Raw genomic sequence first — 16,114 nt, forward strand, 5'->3', positions numbered from 1 at the left:
TGCCTCAATTTGCTCATCTGCACCAGAATCTCCTTGAGGTTGTGGCGAGAATGAAATGAGATGATGCTCCACCCGAGCATGGAGCAGGTCTCTTTACAGAAAGTAGCTATTACGAGCTTCTTCACTGAGGTGTGGTCAGGGTTATCTGGTGGTCTTCCCACACCCTCAAAAGAACAGTCATTGTGAAGGAGGGCCGTGGGGCTCTTAATGTATGACGTGAGAAAAGTATTGGGAGAGGAAGATGAGCCTCCTTCACCCTTGGTGGGACGTAAGGTGCTTTGGGTTTGTATCCAGGTTCTTATAGGGGACTGAAAAGATTTTTATCGCCTTTCCCCAGACCCTCATTCTTAACACTGATCTCCTTTCTCAGGGTCATCTCTGATCTAATGACAGTGACCCTTTTTAAATAGGCTGAGGCTGCTGAAAACAAACCTCCTTATGGAAGAAGCTCAAACACTTCTTTGCACTTTGTGTAAGAAGCCCTGACCCACTTTGCCATTTACTTTTTTAAATAAAAGAGCAAATTGTTGCTCTCCATAGCACAAATTGTTTTGTGTTCCTTAAACAGGTCTCTCCTAGCCTCAAACTGGATTCCTGTCGTTAGCCAGGACTGAACGCTGGGACAGAGGGACTGGGGGGAGTCAGAGGGATGGCAGCCAGGAGGCTGTGCTGTGACTGGAATCTGCACACCTGTCTCTGCCCAAAGCCTCCGCGGTCCTGCCCAGTTGGTCCTGCCCTGACGGGTGCTGCTCTTAGCTCCTCGGAGTAGGGCTTTGGATGAGAAAGGCGTGCTCTGACCTGTGTAGAATGGCCTCATTTGGTGTCCCTGTGTGTGTGTGTCTTTGGGGAGGGAGTTAGAGTGTCTGTAGAATGTTTATTTCTAGGTGTACATTTGATAGATGGATCTGTTCATTCAACAGGTGTTCCTTTTGTGCCAGGCATGCTGCCAAGCTCTGGGCTTCAAAGCTACGAGCAAGACAGATCAGGGCTTGCCCTCAGGGAACAAATGCTTAGTGGGCAGAGACAGGTAGTCAGGAAGCAGATACATCGTTACCTGAGTGTTGTGCAGAGTATTGAAATTGATGGATAGGATGGTGGCTGGTAGTCAGGTCCTCCCTGCATTGCTGAGAGCCAAGTGCTGAGGAGTGAGCTGTACCAAATAGGAGACAGAAGGTTCCAGGCAGAGGGCAGAGCTTGCTCGAGGAACAGAGGCCAGTGTGCCCTGGAAATCAGGCTCCAGGAAGGCAATCCTGTGAGGCTGCAACAGCACCTGGCGTTAAGCCCTTTATAGGGGTCAGTGACTTAGCCCCTCCTTCCAGAACTTCCTGTCTCAGGTAGAGGCTGAGCTGTGGATGGTTCCTGGTTTTGAAGGTGTTGATCGGGTGGTGGTCACTGCCATGGCGTGAGACACGCAGTCTGTTATTATGGCTTGTGACTGTCACCTATTAATTCATTCTTTCATTCATTGCCCCAGTCAGGATGTTTATTGAGCCCCTGCTATGAACCACAATAGAACACTTCTTCCTTGCTTGGGGCTTTGGTGATAATTTTATAACTGAATTTTGAGGAGAATATCTGAGTTTCTAGTTGTTTGTTTTTGTTTGAGTGGCTAGTTTCTTAAGAAATTAAGACATAGAAAGCAAGCTTATGGTTACCAAAGGGGAAAGGGGGGAAGAGATAAATTAGGAGCTTGGGGTTAAAATATACACACTATGATATACAAAATAGATAACCAACAAGAACCTACTGTATAGCCCAGGGAACTCTACTCAGTAACTTTTAATAACCTGTAATAAAAAAGAATAGATATATATGTATCTGTAAACTGAATCACTTTGCCACGCATCTGAAACTAAAAGCAGCTATACGTCAATAAAAACTATTTTTAAAAAATTAAGGGAAAACTAATTTTGTATTTTATACTGCCTGATATTTCTAGACTAAGTTTTCTAAAAAAGAAGACATTGCTTATCCGTTTCCCTCATGCTCCCTCATCCATCCGAAGGCGTTTCTGTTCAAGGGAGAGAGTTATAGGGGCCCCCTAGAGAAGAGCCTGTCTCTGGACCACCACTTTCTTACCCACTCCTTTGGAATGCAGATCTGTCATTTACTAGCGTCCATAAGGAGCAGTTGGATTTGATGTTCTTTGACCTGACACCTGGGGTTAGCTTGTGTGTACCTCAAGTGTTAATCACTCAGTTGTGTGCGACTCTTTGCAATCCCATGGAATGTAGCCTGCCAGCCTCCTTTGTCCATGGGATTCTCCAGGCAAGAATACTGGAGTGGGTTACCATTCCCTTCTCCAGGGGATCTTCCCTACGCAGGGATCGAACGTAGGTTTCCTGCATTGCAGGCAGATTCTTTACTGTCTGGGCCACCAGGGAAGCCCCTAGGTGTCCCTTAAGGTGGCCGTCAATCACCTTCAGGCAGTAAGAGGAATAGGTAAGAGCAGGCATGTGTGTGGGCAGGTCAAGGGGTCCTACCTGGTGGGACCGCAGTTTCTCCTGAACCCAGGAAGGCCATTTGTAATGAGGTCCATTGATCCCAGAATTGGCTGGGCAGCATGGACTTCTGCAGACAGTGTCCTATGGGGCTGGGGAGGGGGTGGTGTTAGAAAAGTGTGAAGATTCCAGCCTGAGCCCCCATGCCTCTTGTCTCTGCTTTCTCCAGGCAGAGCCACCATGGGGACAACAGCCCAGGGGCCCATTCACTTGCTGGAGCTATGTGACCAGAAGCTCCTGGAGTTTGTCTGCAACGTGGACAATAAGGACATGGTGTGGCTGGAGGAGATCGAGGAGGAGGCCGAGCGCATGTTCACCAGGTGCGAGGCTGGGGGGGCCGGGGGTGGGCGGCGGCAAGAGGGGGGCACGCTGGCAGGACGCACCAGGGGCTGCCTGGCTGCTGCGGCCTTCAGGCACTTCCCCACCTGCCAGGCAAGACAGGCTGCCGGGGTCCCTCCTGAGTGCCCCAGATGCTCGGGCTAGGGAGAGGGGTTGGCCTGCGCTTCGGAAGGTAGGGCCGCCTGGCAACCTTGCTCCCCCGCTTCCCTGCGGTGACTCTCACGCAGCCTTGGAGCGCTCGCTTGGTGCTGGTCACCCCAGCTTGACCAGCCACTGTCAGGAAAGGGGCAGCGGTCTGGCTGGGTGGGGGAGGGGCAGTGGTTTCCAGGCAGCCTCGACCATCACTGTCTTCGTACCAAACAGAGAATTCAGCAAAGAGCCTGAGCTGATGCCCAGAACGCCTTCGCAGAAGAACCGACGGAAGAAGAGACGAATTTCTTCCATTCAGGACGAGAACAGAGACCCTATCCGGAAAAGGTACGAGGGGCAGGAGGCTTGGCGCCCACGAGGAGAGTTTGATTCAAAGGTGTTAACTGAGATCAGGAGCAGTGGGCACTGCGTGCGCCATGCTGAGGGGAATGAAGCAGGCCTGGAGCCCGTGGAGTCCAGAGCTTAGGTGCGTTAGGGTAGGGGTGGCGTTTGATCTGGGCCTCGGAGGATGGGGAGGGTTTCTGGAGGTGGGAGAAGCAAGAGAATCTGACTTTCTGCTTGGGGGAGAGTGAACAGAGGTGTAGCCTGGGGGCTGGCTGTCTCCCAACCCCCTGTTGCTGTGCTGGTTCTAACTGCCCCTGTAATGACCGTGGGTTTCAGAGTACCAGGGGAAGGAGGCTGGGTCTTGGAGTCAGGCAGTCCTGGGTGTACACCCCACCTCTGCTGCGTAGCAACTGTGTGTCCTTGGGTTAATGTTCCACCTCTCCGAACCTCAAGTTTCTGAAATTTAAAGTGAGGATGAGAGTCCCTGCCTCTCGGGGACTGTCTGGTGGATTAAGCGACAGAAGGAGCGATTCCTCCAGCAGGGTGCGTGGCCCAGTCTGGCCCAGTCAGCGGGAGTTTTAGGGGAATTTAATCTTCCAGCAGTCTTGTGAGGACTGGCATCATCCCAGTGCACAGATAGGGAGACTGAGGCTCGGAGAAGAGCATCTGGGGTCTCTTGGCTAGAGGCGGCAGAGCCTGAATTGGAACCCCAGTCTTCTGCCCCCAAGCTTCAGACTCGCCTGGAGTTGGCAGCTCCTCCAGCTGGAACCGGGGGCAGCCTCCCCGCCTCCCTGGGCTGTCTCAGCTTCTGTTCCGCCCCCTCCACCAGGTTGTCCCGCAGAAAGTCGCGGAGCAGCCAGCGGACCTCCCGGCACCTGCGCAGCAAGGACAAGGTGGAGAAGCTGGCCACGGTGGTGGGCGAGAATGGCTCTGTCCTGCGGCGCGTGACCCGGGCTGCCACCGCAGCGGCGGCCGCTTCTGTGGCAGCCGCCCCTCCTTCACCCACCTCCAGGTCTCCCACCGTCCTGACCAAGAATCCCAAGGAGAGCCCAACCCAGGGCCAGACAGTGCCTGCGGTAGAGATCAGTGCCAATGAGCGCCAGAGCGCCGAGCAGTACCTCAGTCACCTCCAGTCTGCCCAGGCTCCGACCTGTGCCCTGGCCCCAGCTTCCCAGATCCCCTCGAGCTCGGATGAGGATTCAGCACCCCATAAGGCAGAGGTGGGGAGGTTGGAGTCTGTCACCGTGAGCTCCCTGATGACTACACCTCGGGACCCCAAGGGCCGAGGGGCCGGGGCAGGAAGGTCCGCCTCCAAGCTCCGGATTGCGGCAGCCACCCCCGGCCCACAGGACTCACCCAGCTCTCCCGCCTCCCCATGGCGGGAGCGAGTGCTGGCTCCCCTCCAGCCAGATAACTTCTCCACCCCAATGGGAGCCCGTGTGGACCGGCAGTCCGTGCGGCGCAGCCTGATCGCCCCAGGCCCCCAGGCCTCCCTGGCTCAGAATCACTCCCCAGTTTCCAAAGAAGAGAGCACCATCCGACGATCAAGCAGAATGATCGCGAAGAAGACTGCCAAAGAGCCAGCTGCCTCCGCCCGCATCATCTGTGAGTTGGGGCCCGGTGTTGGGCAAGGCTGCAGAGGGTGGTCCTTTGTGCCTGGCTCAGCGGAGGGTGTCTGGGGCCCCTCCAAGTGAGGAGCTGTCCACAGAACTTTCTGTGATGATGTGAACGTCCCAGATCTGTGCCATCCCACATAGTAGCCACTAGCTAGCCACGTGTGGCTATAGAGCCTTCAAAATGTGGCTCCTTTGATCCAGGAGCTGAATTTTTAGTTTTATTACCTTTTATTTATTTCTGATTTAAGTTGCCACACAAAGCTCGTGGCTGCCATGTTGGACAAAGCAGATTCAATCCAGCGCTCTTGTTTTCCAAATGAGAAAATTGAGGTCCAGCACTGTTTTCCACAGTGTCCCCATGGTTAATGCCATGCTGAGCTTATACCTGGGCCTGTCCCTCAGGGCCGGCGTGTTCCCCTTCCCTCCTGCCCAGACTCTCTTAGATTCAGCCTGCTTATGGGCCACCTCCTGTTAGCATAACTGTAGGGCCTGGAGATACCGAGGTGAAGAGAGATGAACTCTGGGAGGGACACATAGCTGGGTTTGAGTGCCAGGTCCACCCTTTACCGCCCCGTGACCCCGGGCAAGTTACAGGAATTCCTTTATGAGCTTCACTTTCTCACGTGTCAGCTGATAATAATAGCATCACTTCAAAGGGTCATTGGGAGGTTTTCTTGTTAATGCACATAGGATGCTTAAACAGTGGCTGCACAGAGAAAGGGCTGTGTAACGTTAGCTACTGTGTCATCATCTGATCCCAGCTCCAGGGATCCTTGTCCCAGGTGGGAGCCTGTGTCTCGAGCCACAGATAAGGACAGGCAGCTCTAAGAATCAGGGCTGTCTGCATGGAGGAGGTGGGGTCTGAGCTGGGAGGGTTGCAAAGACTTCCTGGGCTTTTGCCTGGTGGAAAAATTCAGGAAAAGGTATTCCTGGCAGAGGGAACAGCTTGTATGGAGACCCTGAGGCCTGAACTGGCCAGTGATGGGGTATCTGGGTCTCAAGCTTGACCCCATGAAGGATGTGGCCCCTCAATGGTTGTTGGAAGGTTCCAGCACTGTGTGAAAAACAGCCAAGAAGAGAAGGAACAGGGCAGAGAATCCAGGGAGGAGGGTCTAGCCAGAGGAAAATGAGGTCCTGGGATGGTGGAGAGGACAAGCCAGGTATTTACATTAATGAAACTGAGGCTTAAGGAGGCCACTGAGTCTGTTAAGTTGGGAAGCTGGGGCTAGAGCCCCCTGTGTTTCGTCCTTTCTAGGATGGCGGGCCGCTCGCCAAGGAGGCCAGGTGGAAAGCCTCGGGGTGGGGCATCAGGCAGGCGAGGGCCTGGCCCAGTTTCTTCCCTGCCTGGGGAAGGGCTTGCTCTAGGGTCTGGGGCTCAGGGAGACCCAGCTGACGGCCCATGCAGACCTGTGGTCTGACACACTGATCATATTTGGATTCTCAGAAGGGCCCAGATGGTTCTGACCTGTCTTGGGGGTGGGGATTTCCTTAGGTGTGAATCTCATCCTGGGCAGGAGCCCAAGGGGGAGAGCAGACCTGGAATTCTAGAGGGAGGGTCAGGGAGAGACCCTCAAGGCTCCCCCACGCTTCTGGTTCAGACATCTGGACACTCTTAAGCCAGTCTTTTCCCTGGAGAAGGAAATGGCAACCCACTTCAGTATTCTTGCCTGGGGAATCCCATGGAGGGGAAGCCTGGTGGGCTGCAGTCCATGGGATCGCAAAGGAGTTGGACACAGCTTAGTGACTGAACAACAACTTGGCCCCGCCCTGAACACAGATGGGCTTCAGATTTGATCTGCCTTTGACACAGTCCTATGGAAGGAAGACAGTCAGACAAGGTGGTTAAGCCCTGGAGACACTAGAGCCTGCAGGACCTGGGGCATACCCTTCTCAGAACCTCAGTTTTCCCATCTGTTAAATGGTAAGAATGCCTGTCTTGAGTGTGGGTAGAAGACCCGTCTTAGTGGTTGGATATGGTACAGCTCATTCGTGCAAAACAAAACAAAACAGAACTAGGTGATAAAACCACAGTCAGCCTGAGTCCCTACAGCTCAGTCGAGGAGTGCCTAGCTGACCCTCCTAGGGTGCTCAAGGGTGTGGAGCAGGGAAGGGCGAGAGGGCTTCCTGGAGGCCTTCCTGACACCCGGGCCCTGGGGCTTAGCTCGGCGGGCAGCTTAGAGGTGGGGGTCTTAGTTTGGGTTCCCCGGAAGCAGCCCTCAATGTCAGGGTTTGAGAAGAGCTTGTTACTGTGGGAGGGAGAGGAAGCACCTGCAGCAAGGGAGCGGGGAGGTGACCACCAGTAACGGGACTGGGGCCTCTGGAGCCAGTGTGGAGCCCTTGGGAGGGGCTGCTGGGTGGAGGCATTAACCCCCCGAACTGGCAGGGTGCACAGTTGGCCACACTTCACTGGGCAAAGAAGTGGTCTCTGAAGTGGTCAGGTGGGGCCAGGGCCACTGCCCCGGGTTTCTGCAGGGCCCAGCTTTACAGGCCGGGCTCCTCCCCAGCTCTGCACTGGGAAACGGCCCCTCAGCCCCTCTCCAGGCCTTTGCCCTGCCACCAGACCTGTTCTAAAGCCCTAATAGCTTGAGTTGGCACTTAACATTCCAGAGAAGCCTTTACACACTTCTGTGTGGTCACATGGGCGTCTTCTCACCTTTCAGACCCCTCATCAGCAAGCCCTGAGCTGGGATGGGAGGCAGGGGGTGGGAGGAGTCTCCTGGCTGTGGACACCGCAGGTAGGAGCCTGCCCCTGTTCTCCACCCCACTCCCCCAGGCCTGCCGGCCTCCCCTCTAGTGAAAGTCGCTCGGTCTCTCTGACTCTTTGCGACCGCATGGTCTGTAGTCTGCCAGGCTCCTCTGTCCATGGAATTCTCCAGGCAAGAATATTGGAGTGGGTTGCTGTTCCCTTCTCCAGGGGATCCTCCCAACCCAGGGATCAAACCCTGGTCTACTGCACTGCAGGCAGATTCTCTGTCGTCTGAGCCACCTGGAAACCCTTGCAGAAGGAAGGTCCCTGCTTCCGGCCTCCCATCCTCTGCCTTAACATCTGGCCACGCCCCCGTGGCTCAGATGCTTTGCAAAGCCCGCTCCTTCCTGCCTCACGGCCTTGGCCGATGCTGTTCCTTCTGCCCAGACTGGCACCTCTCAATTTGCGGCCTCAGGACCTCAAAGAGCTTTTGATTATGAGGACTCTTATCTGTTGGTAGTTATTTAGTACTTTAATAGAAAAGGAACAAACCTATTAAGGTTAGTTTTTCTTTCTTTCTCTTTTTTTAAAAAATAACTGTTTTCCAAACAAATGTGGTGAGGAGACTGGCGCTGTTCTCCTGCTGTGAGAATAAATGGCATCACCCCGTTTATGGGCGGCTTGGAAGAAGGCAGCTGGGTGCTGCCTTCAGTCTGTCGCATTGTGCTGTGTGGGTTCAAGTCTGCGGTGAAAATCTGGCCTCATGCAGAAATCTAGCTGGCAAAGGAAAGAGGGCTTAGAAAGCGTTTTGCTGTGTATTCTCTGTTCTTCCAGTTAATTTGTGCGTCCTCGCAAGTGTGCGGAGTTCTGCACACCTTCCAGGTGTCAAGGTGCTGCATCATATATTGTCTTAAAGGACCACGTTTGCTTTCTGGTCTCATCAGCTAGGTTTTTAGGTATCAGGAAGCTGTGAAGTTCGTGGCGGTTTTGGCTTTTTGTGGGGCTCAGTTTTTTTTATTTTTGGCAACAAATCCTGTTCGTTTGATTTGAAGGGATAGGCTCCCTTTGTTCATTTCTAAGACAGTATCTGCCAGACAACCCAGGCTTGTTGAGCCACAGTTGGTCAGTTGTTCTTTGACTTAAAAACAGCATTCTGTTTAAAAATAAAGGGGGGGTGGGGCCGGTTCAGGTGAGACCTCAGACCCCTGTGCTTTTTAGAGATTTGGCTGTGCAGCCCAAGGGCATTTTGCTTACACGCTACTTTATGACAGAGTGTATTAAAAAGATATGGACTTAAGTTTATTTATTTTAAAAATATTTTATTTATCTATTTATTTGGCTGCAAGGTTTTTTTTGTTTGTTTTTTGATACTTACTTATTTGACTGTGCCATGTCTTACTTGGGGCACGCGGGATCTTTGATCTTTGTGGCAGCATGTGGGATCTTTAGTTGAGGTTTTTGTATTATGGTGAAAATAAAGACCTTGTGGGTCCCCCGAAAGAGTACTCTTGGGCCCTCAGCTCTCAGGAGGCCCAGACTACACTCAGAACTACTGGCCCAGACATCCCCCACCCCCTCCTTTGCAGCTTCCTTGCACTTCACTTTCCAGCCTCCAGACCAGCTTGAAGTCCTCTCCTCTTTCCTGTCGTGACACGTGTCACTTGTCAGCCACAGGATTATCTGGTGATTGTCTAGACCAACTTGTGGCCCGTCTGGTTTGCTCTCTGTTGGGTCCCCAGGGCCTGGTGCATAGTAGGCCCTCGACGTATGTTTGCTGAATGCATCTGCTGCTTTGTGTTCAGCCTGTGCTGGAAGGTGGAGGCCCGAAGCCCAGCATTGTCCCTCTTTCCAGACACTCCCAGCCCAGTGAACTTTGTCCTCTGAGGGGCTTGTCACCAGCTAGGGAGTAGCAGGAGACGTTCAGGCAGCAGCTCCGTGGAAGGTGTGAGGAGTCAAGGGGGTGCTGACAGCAGGGCTCTGCCCCCTGGGAACGGGGAGGGGTCTGGGGTGGAGGGGGTCTGGGTCTAGTGAAGGGAGGGGGCTACAGGGTGGGGAGGATCTGTGGTAGTGAAGGGAGGAGTCTGTGGGGTGGAGGGGGTCTGACTAGTGATGGGAGGGGTGTACAGGTGGAGGGGGTCTGTGATGAGTCAAGGGAGGGGTCTGCAGGTGGAGGGGGTCTGTGACGAGTGAAGGGAGGGTTCTGTGGGGTGAGGGGGTCTGTGACTAGTGAAGAGAGGGGTCTGTGGGGTGGAGGGGTCTGTGGGGTGAGGGGGGTCTGTGACTAGTGATGGGAGGGGTCTGCAGATGAAGGGGGTCTGTGGGGTGGAGGGGTCTGTGACTAATGAAGGGAGGGGTCTGTGGGATGAGGGGGTCTGTGACTAGTGAAAGGAGGTGTCTGCAGGTGGATGGGGTCTGTGACGAGTGAAGGGAGGGGTCTGTGGGGTGAGGGGGTCTGGGTTGAGTGAAGGAGGGGTCAGCAGATGGATGGTGTCTGTTGCAGAGAGATGCAGCCAAGCCCCCAGCAGAGCCTGGCTGCCCTGGACTTCTTGGACAGACCAGGCTGGTTCTGAGGGCATCTTTTTGTCCCTTTGTTTTCCCGTCAGGCCACAGTTACCTGGAGAGGCTCCTGAATGTTGAGGTGCCCCAGAAAGTCAGGTGAGTTGAGTTCTGGGGCTTGGGGACCTTCCTGGGGCTGGACAGGGCACACACACTGTGGGTCCTTTCCAGGTGAGCCCTCCCTGGTGGAGGCATTTCCTGTGCCTGAGCCTTCCCTTTCCTTGGGAACCACTCCTGAGCGGCCCACCACTGCCCCCTGCCCCAGTTTTACCAGGAAGTGCCCCACGGGTGCCAGGTCTTCCCACATTGCTTGTCAACATCCCTTGTCAGCCCTGGCCCCTCCAAGCCTTATCCTGGGGCCAGAGCTCCATAGGTTGTCAAATCCAAAGCCCTGAGGGTGAGCCAGCACAGTCATGAGGAGTCAGTTCCTCCTGGAGTGCGCGGTGTGGGGATCCGTGCTTGGGGCCAGCGCCCCTTTTCCAGGGGGCTATGTCCTGCCATCCCTGGAACTACTGCAGCCCCCACCCCCCACCCCCGTGGCCCCTGCTCTGGAGCAGAGGGTTGGTGCTGGGGATGGGCAGACCCACTGGCTTTGCTGGCCCCACGGTAAATGGAGGAGAGGCCTCAATGAGACATGGCTCATTCTGGCCAACCGGGTTGACAGGGAGCTGGGAAAGGGTTGACATCCAGAACCCAGGCCCCGATGGGATCTGAGTGAAGCCAGACTCAGAAGCTGACACCCCTCGTCTGCCTGGGCCGCAGACTTAAAGCACCCAGCACCTGGCTCTGGCTGCCCTGCCCACCTGGGGCTGTTGGGGCTGTGGTCCAGTCTGGGGCATCTGGCGGACCCCTCCTGGCTTGCTCCCCCAGGGCACGGGAGAGGAGCTCCCTTGGGGAGGCTTGGGCAGGGTGGGTCCCACAGTGCCCCCTGCTTTGCTTCCAGCCCCAAGGAGGAGGAACCCAGCAAGGAAGCTGAGCCTAAGGAGGCAGCTGAGCCAGAGGTAAGTGGGCAGGCCAGGGAGGGGTGGGCTCGAGGCCTGCGAGTCCCGGGGGCAGACTCCTGAAGCCTTGGTTCTTCCCTTAGGTCCCCAAGAACAATGGCAGGGCCTTGCAGCTCCGCAGCACCACCAACATCACCCTTAGCCCACCCAGCTCACAGCCTGCAGCCAGTAGCCAGGGTGAGTGTGAAGGGCGGCAGGGTGAGTCTCCTGACCTGCTGGTGAGGGACACTCAGGGCTGTGCAGGCCTTGGTAGCCTCTGTCTGACTTTCTCTCGGAAGAGAGGCAAGGCGGGGTTTCTGGGCTGACAGGCTGAGGGTACGTGAGACCCAGGGTGCAGAAATCTGCTTGAGTCGACATGTTTCATCTCCCACCTTTTGGCTGAAGCTGCTGCTGGGTGCAATTGCGAGGCCATGGCCAGTTGGTCCAGGAAGCTGGGGTGGGGGGACCTGAATTAGGGCAGTAACTGTGAACATGCCAGGTCAAAGCCTCGAGCCTCCCTCCAGGGTGGGGAACAGGAGGGTCTGGGTGCTGGGGTGTGAGCACGTGGCCTTGCGTTTTGTCTGCCGCTGGCTCACTTCTCACCTCTAGGTCTCCCGGCTGAAAGGGCAGGAGCGCTGCGGGCACCTCCCCAGGTTCAAAGTGCAGTACCTGAGGGGGCTTGAACGTGGCTCCCTGGCTTCATGACTGGGTTAGGGACAACGGCCGCGCCAGCCCCACAGACCTCAGGGGTCACTGCCAGAACCCTTTGGAGTAGAGAGTGTTGTGAGGGACTTCCCTGACAGTCCAGCGGCTAAGACACCATACTTCTACTGCAGAGGGCGTGGGTTCAACCCCTGGCTGGGGAACCAAGACCCTGCATGCCACATGGTGTGGCCCCCCAAAAACAGAAACGTGAAAGTGTGATAGTGTTGAAGAACCGGGGGAGGGGAGATCGGCCCGTTCTGTTGCCAGGGAAACAGAACCTACTGACCCGCACCCCACATGTTGACCCTGTTCAGGAGCACCCCATCCCCTGTGCCACCCCCAGCGGAAAGGGCCAGGAGAGGTCAGGTTTTGAAGCCAGTCCAGGGGCCTGTTAGAGCTTATAGCTTCCAATTCTTCTTCCCATGAAAGGCACCCATGTTAGTGTTAGGCTGGGGAGAGTGGGCAACTGGGCTCTCAGTATTAAAGGGGGGTGGGATGTGCTTGGGGCCACCTCGATGGGACTGTCTCACCGTTTCACCCCGGAGGCCAGGCCTGGGGACAAGGGGTCTGTGGACTGGGGGTAGCATGCTGGCTCTGCATGTCCCGAGATGTGTCAGGACCAGATGGTGCTAAGGTGGATGCTCCTGCCCCTGGCCACCCCGAGATACCCTGGGAAGAGAGCTTTGCCCCTGCCAGGGCTGCTGCCCATGGGCCCCTTCCCTGGACCTCTCCCCACCCTCCCTGCCACCCCCTTGAACCTGCTCTTTCCACAGAGGCCGAGACTGACCAGGCAGATCACCCCAAGGAGCCGCCCCAGAGTGTCAGGTTTGCATCCGGGAAGGGGCGTGCGGGCTGCCATTCAGAGGGGCAGGAACCCTGAGTCCTTGGCTGGGGAGGGTGGGCACCTGCGTTTCCTCTCGGCAGAGGTGGGGCCTGGTGCTCTCACTTAATAAAGGAGACAGCTTCGTGCTGTGGGGTGAGCCTGGCCTGGGGCTGGGCGATGGGATCCCTGGCTGCCTGAGCTTAGGCTGGTTCATTTCCCTTCCTCTGACCAGGCAGCAGAGGGTCAGTCAGGGAGACTCACCTCTGTGGTACCTTTCAGGCTGGAGTCTTGGGGGCTGGGCCCAGTTCTGTTCACAGGGGGGCATCTTTTCTGGGGCATGGCAGGGCTGCTGGGGAGGACACGAGGGCTGGCCCCCTGACACCGCTGCCTCCACGCCTCGGCAGGAGGAAGCGCAGCTACAAGCAGGCGGTGAGCGAGCTGGACGAGGAGCAGCAGCTGGAGGATGAGGAGCTGCAGCCCCCCAGGAGCAAGACCCCCTCCCCGCCCTGTCCTGCCAGCAAGGTGCGTGCACGCTGCCCTCCCTCTGAGCCGCTGCCCTACCCCCGGGCTCTGGCCCTGGTCTCCTCTGTCCCGCCCCCGGGGCCTGACCCTGGTCTGTCTGTCCCGCCCCCTGGGGTCTGAACCCTGGTCTGTCTGTCCTGCCTCCTGGGGTCTGACCCTGGTCTGTCTGTCCCACCCCTGGGGTCTGACCCTGGTCTGTCTGTCCCTGGTCTGTCTGTCCCGCCCCCTGGGGTCTGACCCTGGTCTGTCTGTCCCGCCCCCTGGGGTCTGTCCCTGCTCTGTCTGTCCCGCCCCCTGGGGTCTGTCCCTGGTCTGTCTGTCCTGCCCCTGGGGTCTGTCCCTGGTCTGTCTGTCCTGCCCCTGGGGTCTGTCCCTGGTCTGTCTGTCCCGCCCCTGGGGTCTGTCCCTGGTCTGTCTGTCCTGCCCCTGGGGTCTGACCCTGGTCTGTCTGTCCCTGCTCTGTCTGTCCCACCCCCTGGGGTCTGACCCTGCTCTGTCTGTCCCGCCCCTGGGGTCTGACCCTGCTCTGTCTGTCCCGCCCCTGGGGTCTGACCCTGCTCTGTCTGTCCCGCCCCTGGGGTCTGACCCTGGTCTGTCTGTCCTGCCCTCTGGGGCCTGACCCTGCTCTGTCTGTCCCGCCCCTGGGGTCTGACCCTGCTCTGTCTGTCCCGCCCCTGGGGTCTGACCCTGGTCTGTCTGTCCCTGGTCTGTCTGTCCCGCCCCCTGGGGTCTGACCCTGGTCTGTCTGTCCCGCCCCTGGGGTCTGTCCCTGGTCTGTCTGTCCCGCCCCTGGGGTCTGTCCCTGGTCTGTCTGTCCCGCCCCCTGGGGTCTGACCCTGCTCTGTCTGTCCCGCCCCTGGGGTCTGACCCTGCTCTGTCTGTCCCGCCCTCTGGGGCCTGACCCTGCTCTGTCTGTCCTGCCCCTGGGGTCTGACCCTGCTCTGTCTGTCCCGCCCCTGGGGTCTGACCCTGCTCTGTCTGTCCCGCCCCTGGGGTCTGACCCTGCTCTGTCTGTCCCGCCCTCTGGGGTCTGACCCTGCTCTGTCTGTCCCGCCCCCGGGGCCTGACCCTGCTCTGTCTGACCCTGCTCTGTCTGTCCCGCCCCTGGGGTCTGACCCTGCTCTGTCTGTCCCGCCCCCGGGGCCTGACCCTGCTCTGTCTGTCCTGCCCCTGGGGTCTGACCCTGCTCTGTCTGTCCCGCCCCTGGGGTCTGTCCCTGCTCTGTCTGTCCCGCCCCCCGGGGCCTGACCCTGCTCTGTCTGTCCCCCCCCCCGGGGCCTGACCGTGGTCCCGTCTGCAGGTGGTGCGGCCCCTCCGGACCTTCCTACACACCGTGCAGAGGAACCAGATGCTCATGACCCCAACCTCGACCCCCCACGGCAACATCATGAAATCCTTCATCAAGCGCAACACTCCCCTACGCGTGGACCCCAAGGTGAGGAGCTGCCAGGGTCTGGGCCAAGGCAGGTTGTGGCCCGGCCCACCGGTCAGGGGCCAACTCGAGCCTCTGTGGCCCGGGGCTGCCTCAACCCTGGGGACTGTCCCATCCCCTTGGGCTCTGCCTGGCTGCCTCATGGCTTGGCTGGCTCCGGGTGGCCTCCCAGGTCCTGGGTCCTGGGCCAGAAAGTTACAGAACTGACCTGGCCGGCCGCCACCATGACCGTCCATCCCCACACACACCGTTCCCTCCCGGTGGCTTGAGTAGTTAAAGTGAGGGACACGTATGGACACTGATTTGCTGGGGATGAGGGCTGAGTATGCCAGAGGAGGTGATGGAGACGCTGGTGAGAGGTGGGCAGGCGTCACCAGGAGGGTGGTGTGCCTTCCAGGTCTCCCCCAGCCTGGCATTAACTCTTGGCTTTTTCCCTGTCTCCTCTCCTCCACAGAGCAGCTTCGTTGTAAGTAAGGCCTTCCCCTTCCTTGTAACCTAGCTCCACGCAGCACTTACCCGCTGTTGCCCTGTCTCTGTGTAACTGACAGCACCTGTAGAGGCACTAACGTCATCGATGGGAGCGTTAAGGGGGCCAGAGGAGGGAGGTGAAGCTGAGGTGCTGGCAGGCCGACCCAGCGGAGCCTGCCTGGGAGGAGGAGTCTCAGAGCCTCCCTGGGGCAGGAGGCAGCAGAGGGGGTGTGACCTGCGGCCTGTCCCCGGGGCCACATCTTGCAGTGTCCCCCCAGCCCCCCGGCCACCTCCTTCCGGCCTCCCTCCCTCCCTCTTCCCTGTTGCTGGGCTCATCCTCAGGGTCTGGGGCTGCGAAGAGAACAGGCAAGGCTTCTCTGATCCCAGGCTACCGAGATTTACTGGGTCGCAGACCTAAGCTGCTGCCTTGAGGGGCAGGCAGTGCGGGGAAAGGAGGTCCGGGTCCTCCAGGTGACACTTTCTGGAACAGTCAGTGTCATCCCTTCAGAAAGAAAGCCACAGGACCTGTTCTCTTCTCAGATGTCCCAGAGCCAAGCTGGACGAGCGGCCGTGTGCAGGGAGCCGTAGGGCACTGGGACCGGCTTGGGCCACGGTCCTGGCTCCCGGGGTCTCCTGCGCAGCTGCACAGCCACAGTCCCGGTGGTCCTTTAGTGTCCACTGGTGCTTTAAAGGGTCTCCTGCCAGGAGGGCTTCTGCCTCTAGCCGAGGGTCTTAGGGCCTCAGCTTGGTAGTCAAGGGGCTTCCCCACAGCTGGACAGGCAGGCCCTGAACTTGCCTCTCCTGCAAGAAGGCTGGTCCCATCTGGGTGGACAGGGCCGGGGCGTGCCATCCAGTATGCCAGGGAGCAGCTCTGTGGTCCTTAAGCACCTGTTTTTGTGCCAGGACCCTGCTGGGCATCTGTGCCCACAGCAGTGAACCAGCCCTGGGCTTATTCCTCCTACGAGGAACTACCCGTGCCCCACCCAGACTGCTTGGAGCCTCACAGGGCCCG

General features: G+C 57.7%; 1 protein-coding gene across 1 annotated transcript in view; it reads left to right on the plus strand.

Annotated features, from left to right (window-relative positions):
* Positions 1-16,114, plus strand: part of INCENP (inner centromere protein) — a 28,690-nt gene that overhangs the window by 653 nt on the left and 11,923 nt on the right. The window contains exons 2-10 of the mRNA XM_027959478.3: positions 2,671-2,821; positions 3,204-3,317; positions 4,144-4,919; positions 10,220-10,271; positions 11,116-11,173; positions 11,257-11,350; positions 12,631-12,682; positions 13,085-13,202; positions 14,503-14,637. Of these exons, the coding sequence (XP_027815279.2) occupies positions 2,682-2,821; positions 3,204-3,317; positions 4,144-4,919; positions 10,220-10,271; positions 11,116-11,173; positions 11,257-11,350; positions 12,631-12,682; positions 13,085-13,202; positions 14,503-14,637 (1,539 nt within the window). The 5' untranslated portion in view covers positions 2,671-2,681. The remainder of the gene's footprint in view (positions 1-2,670; positions 2,822-3,203; positions 3,318-4,143; positions 4,920-10,219; positions 10,272-11,115; positions 11,174-11,256; positions 11,351-12,630; positions 12,683-13,084; positions 13,203-14,502; positions 14,638-16,114) is intronic.

This window comes from Ovis aries, chromosome 21 (genome assembly GCF_016772045.2).
Source record: "Ovis aries strain OAR_USU_Benz2616 breed Rambouillet chromosome 21, ARS-UI_Ramb_v3.0, whole genome shotgun sequence".
NCBI lineage: Eukaryota > Metazoa > Chordata > Mammalia > Artiodactyla > Bovidae > Ovis > Ovis aries.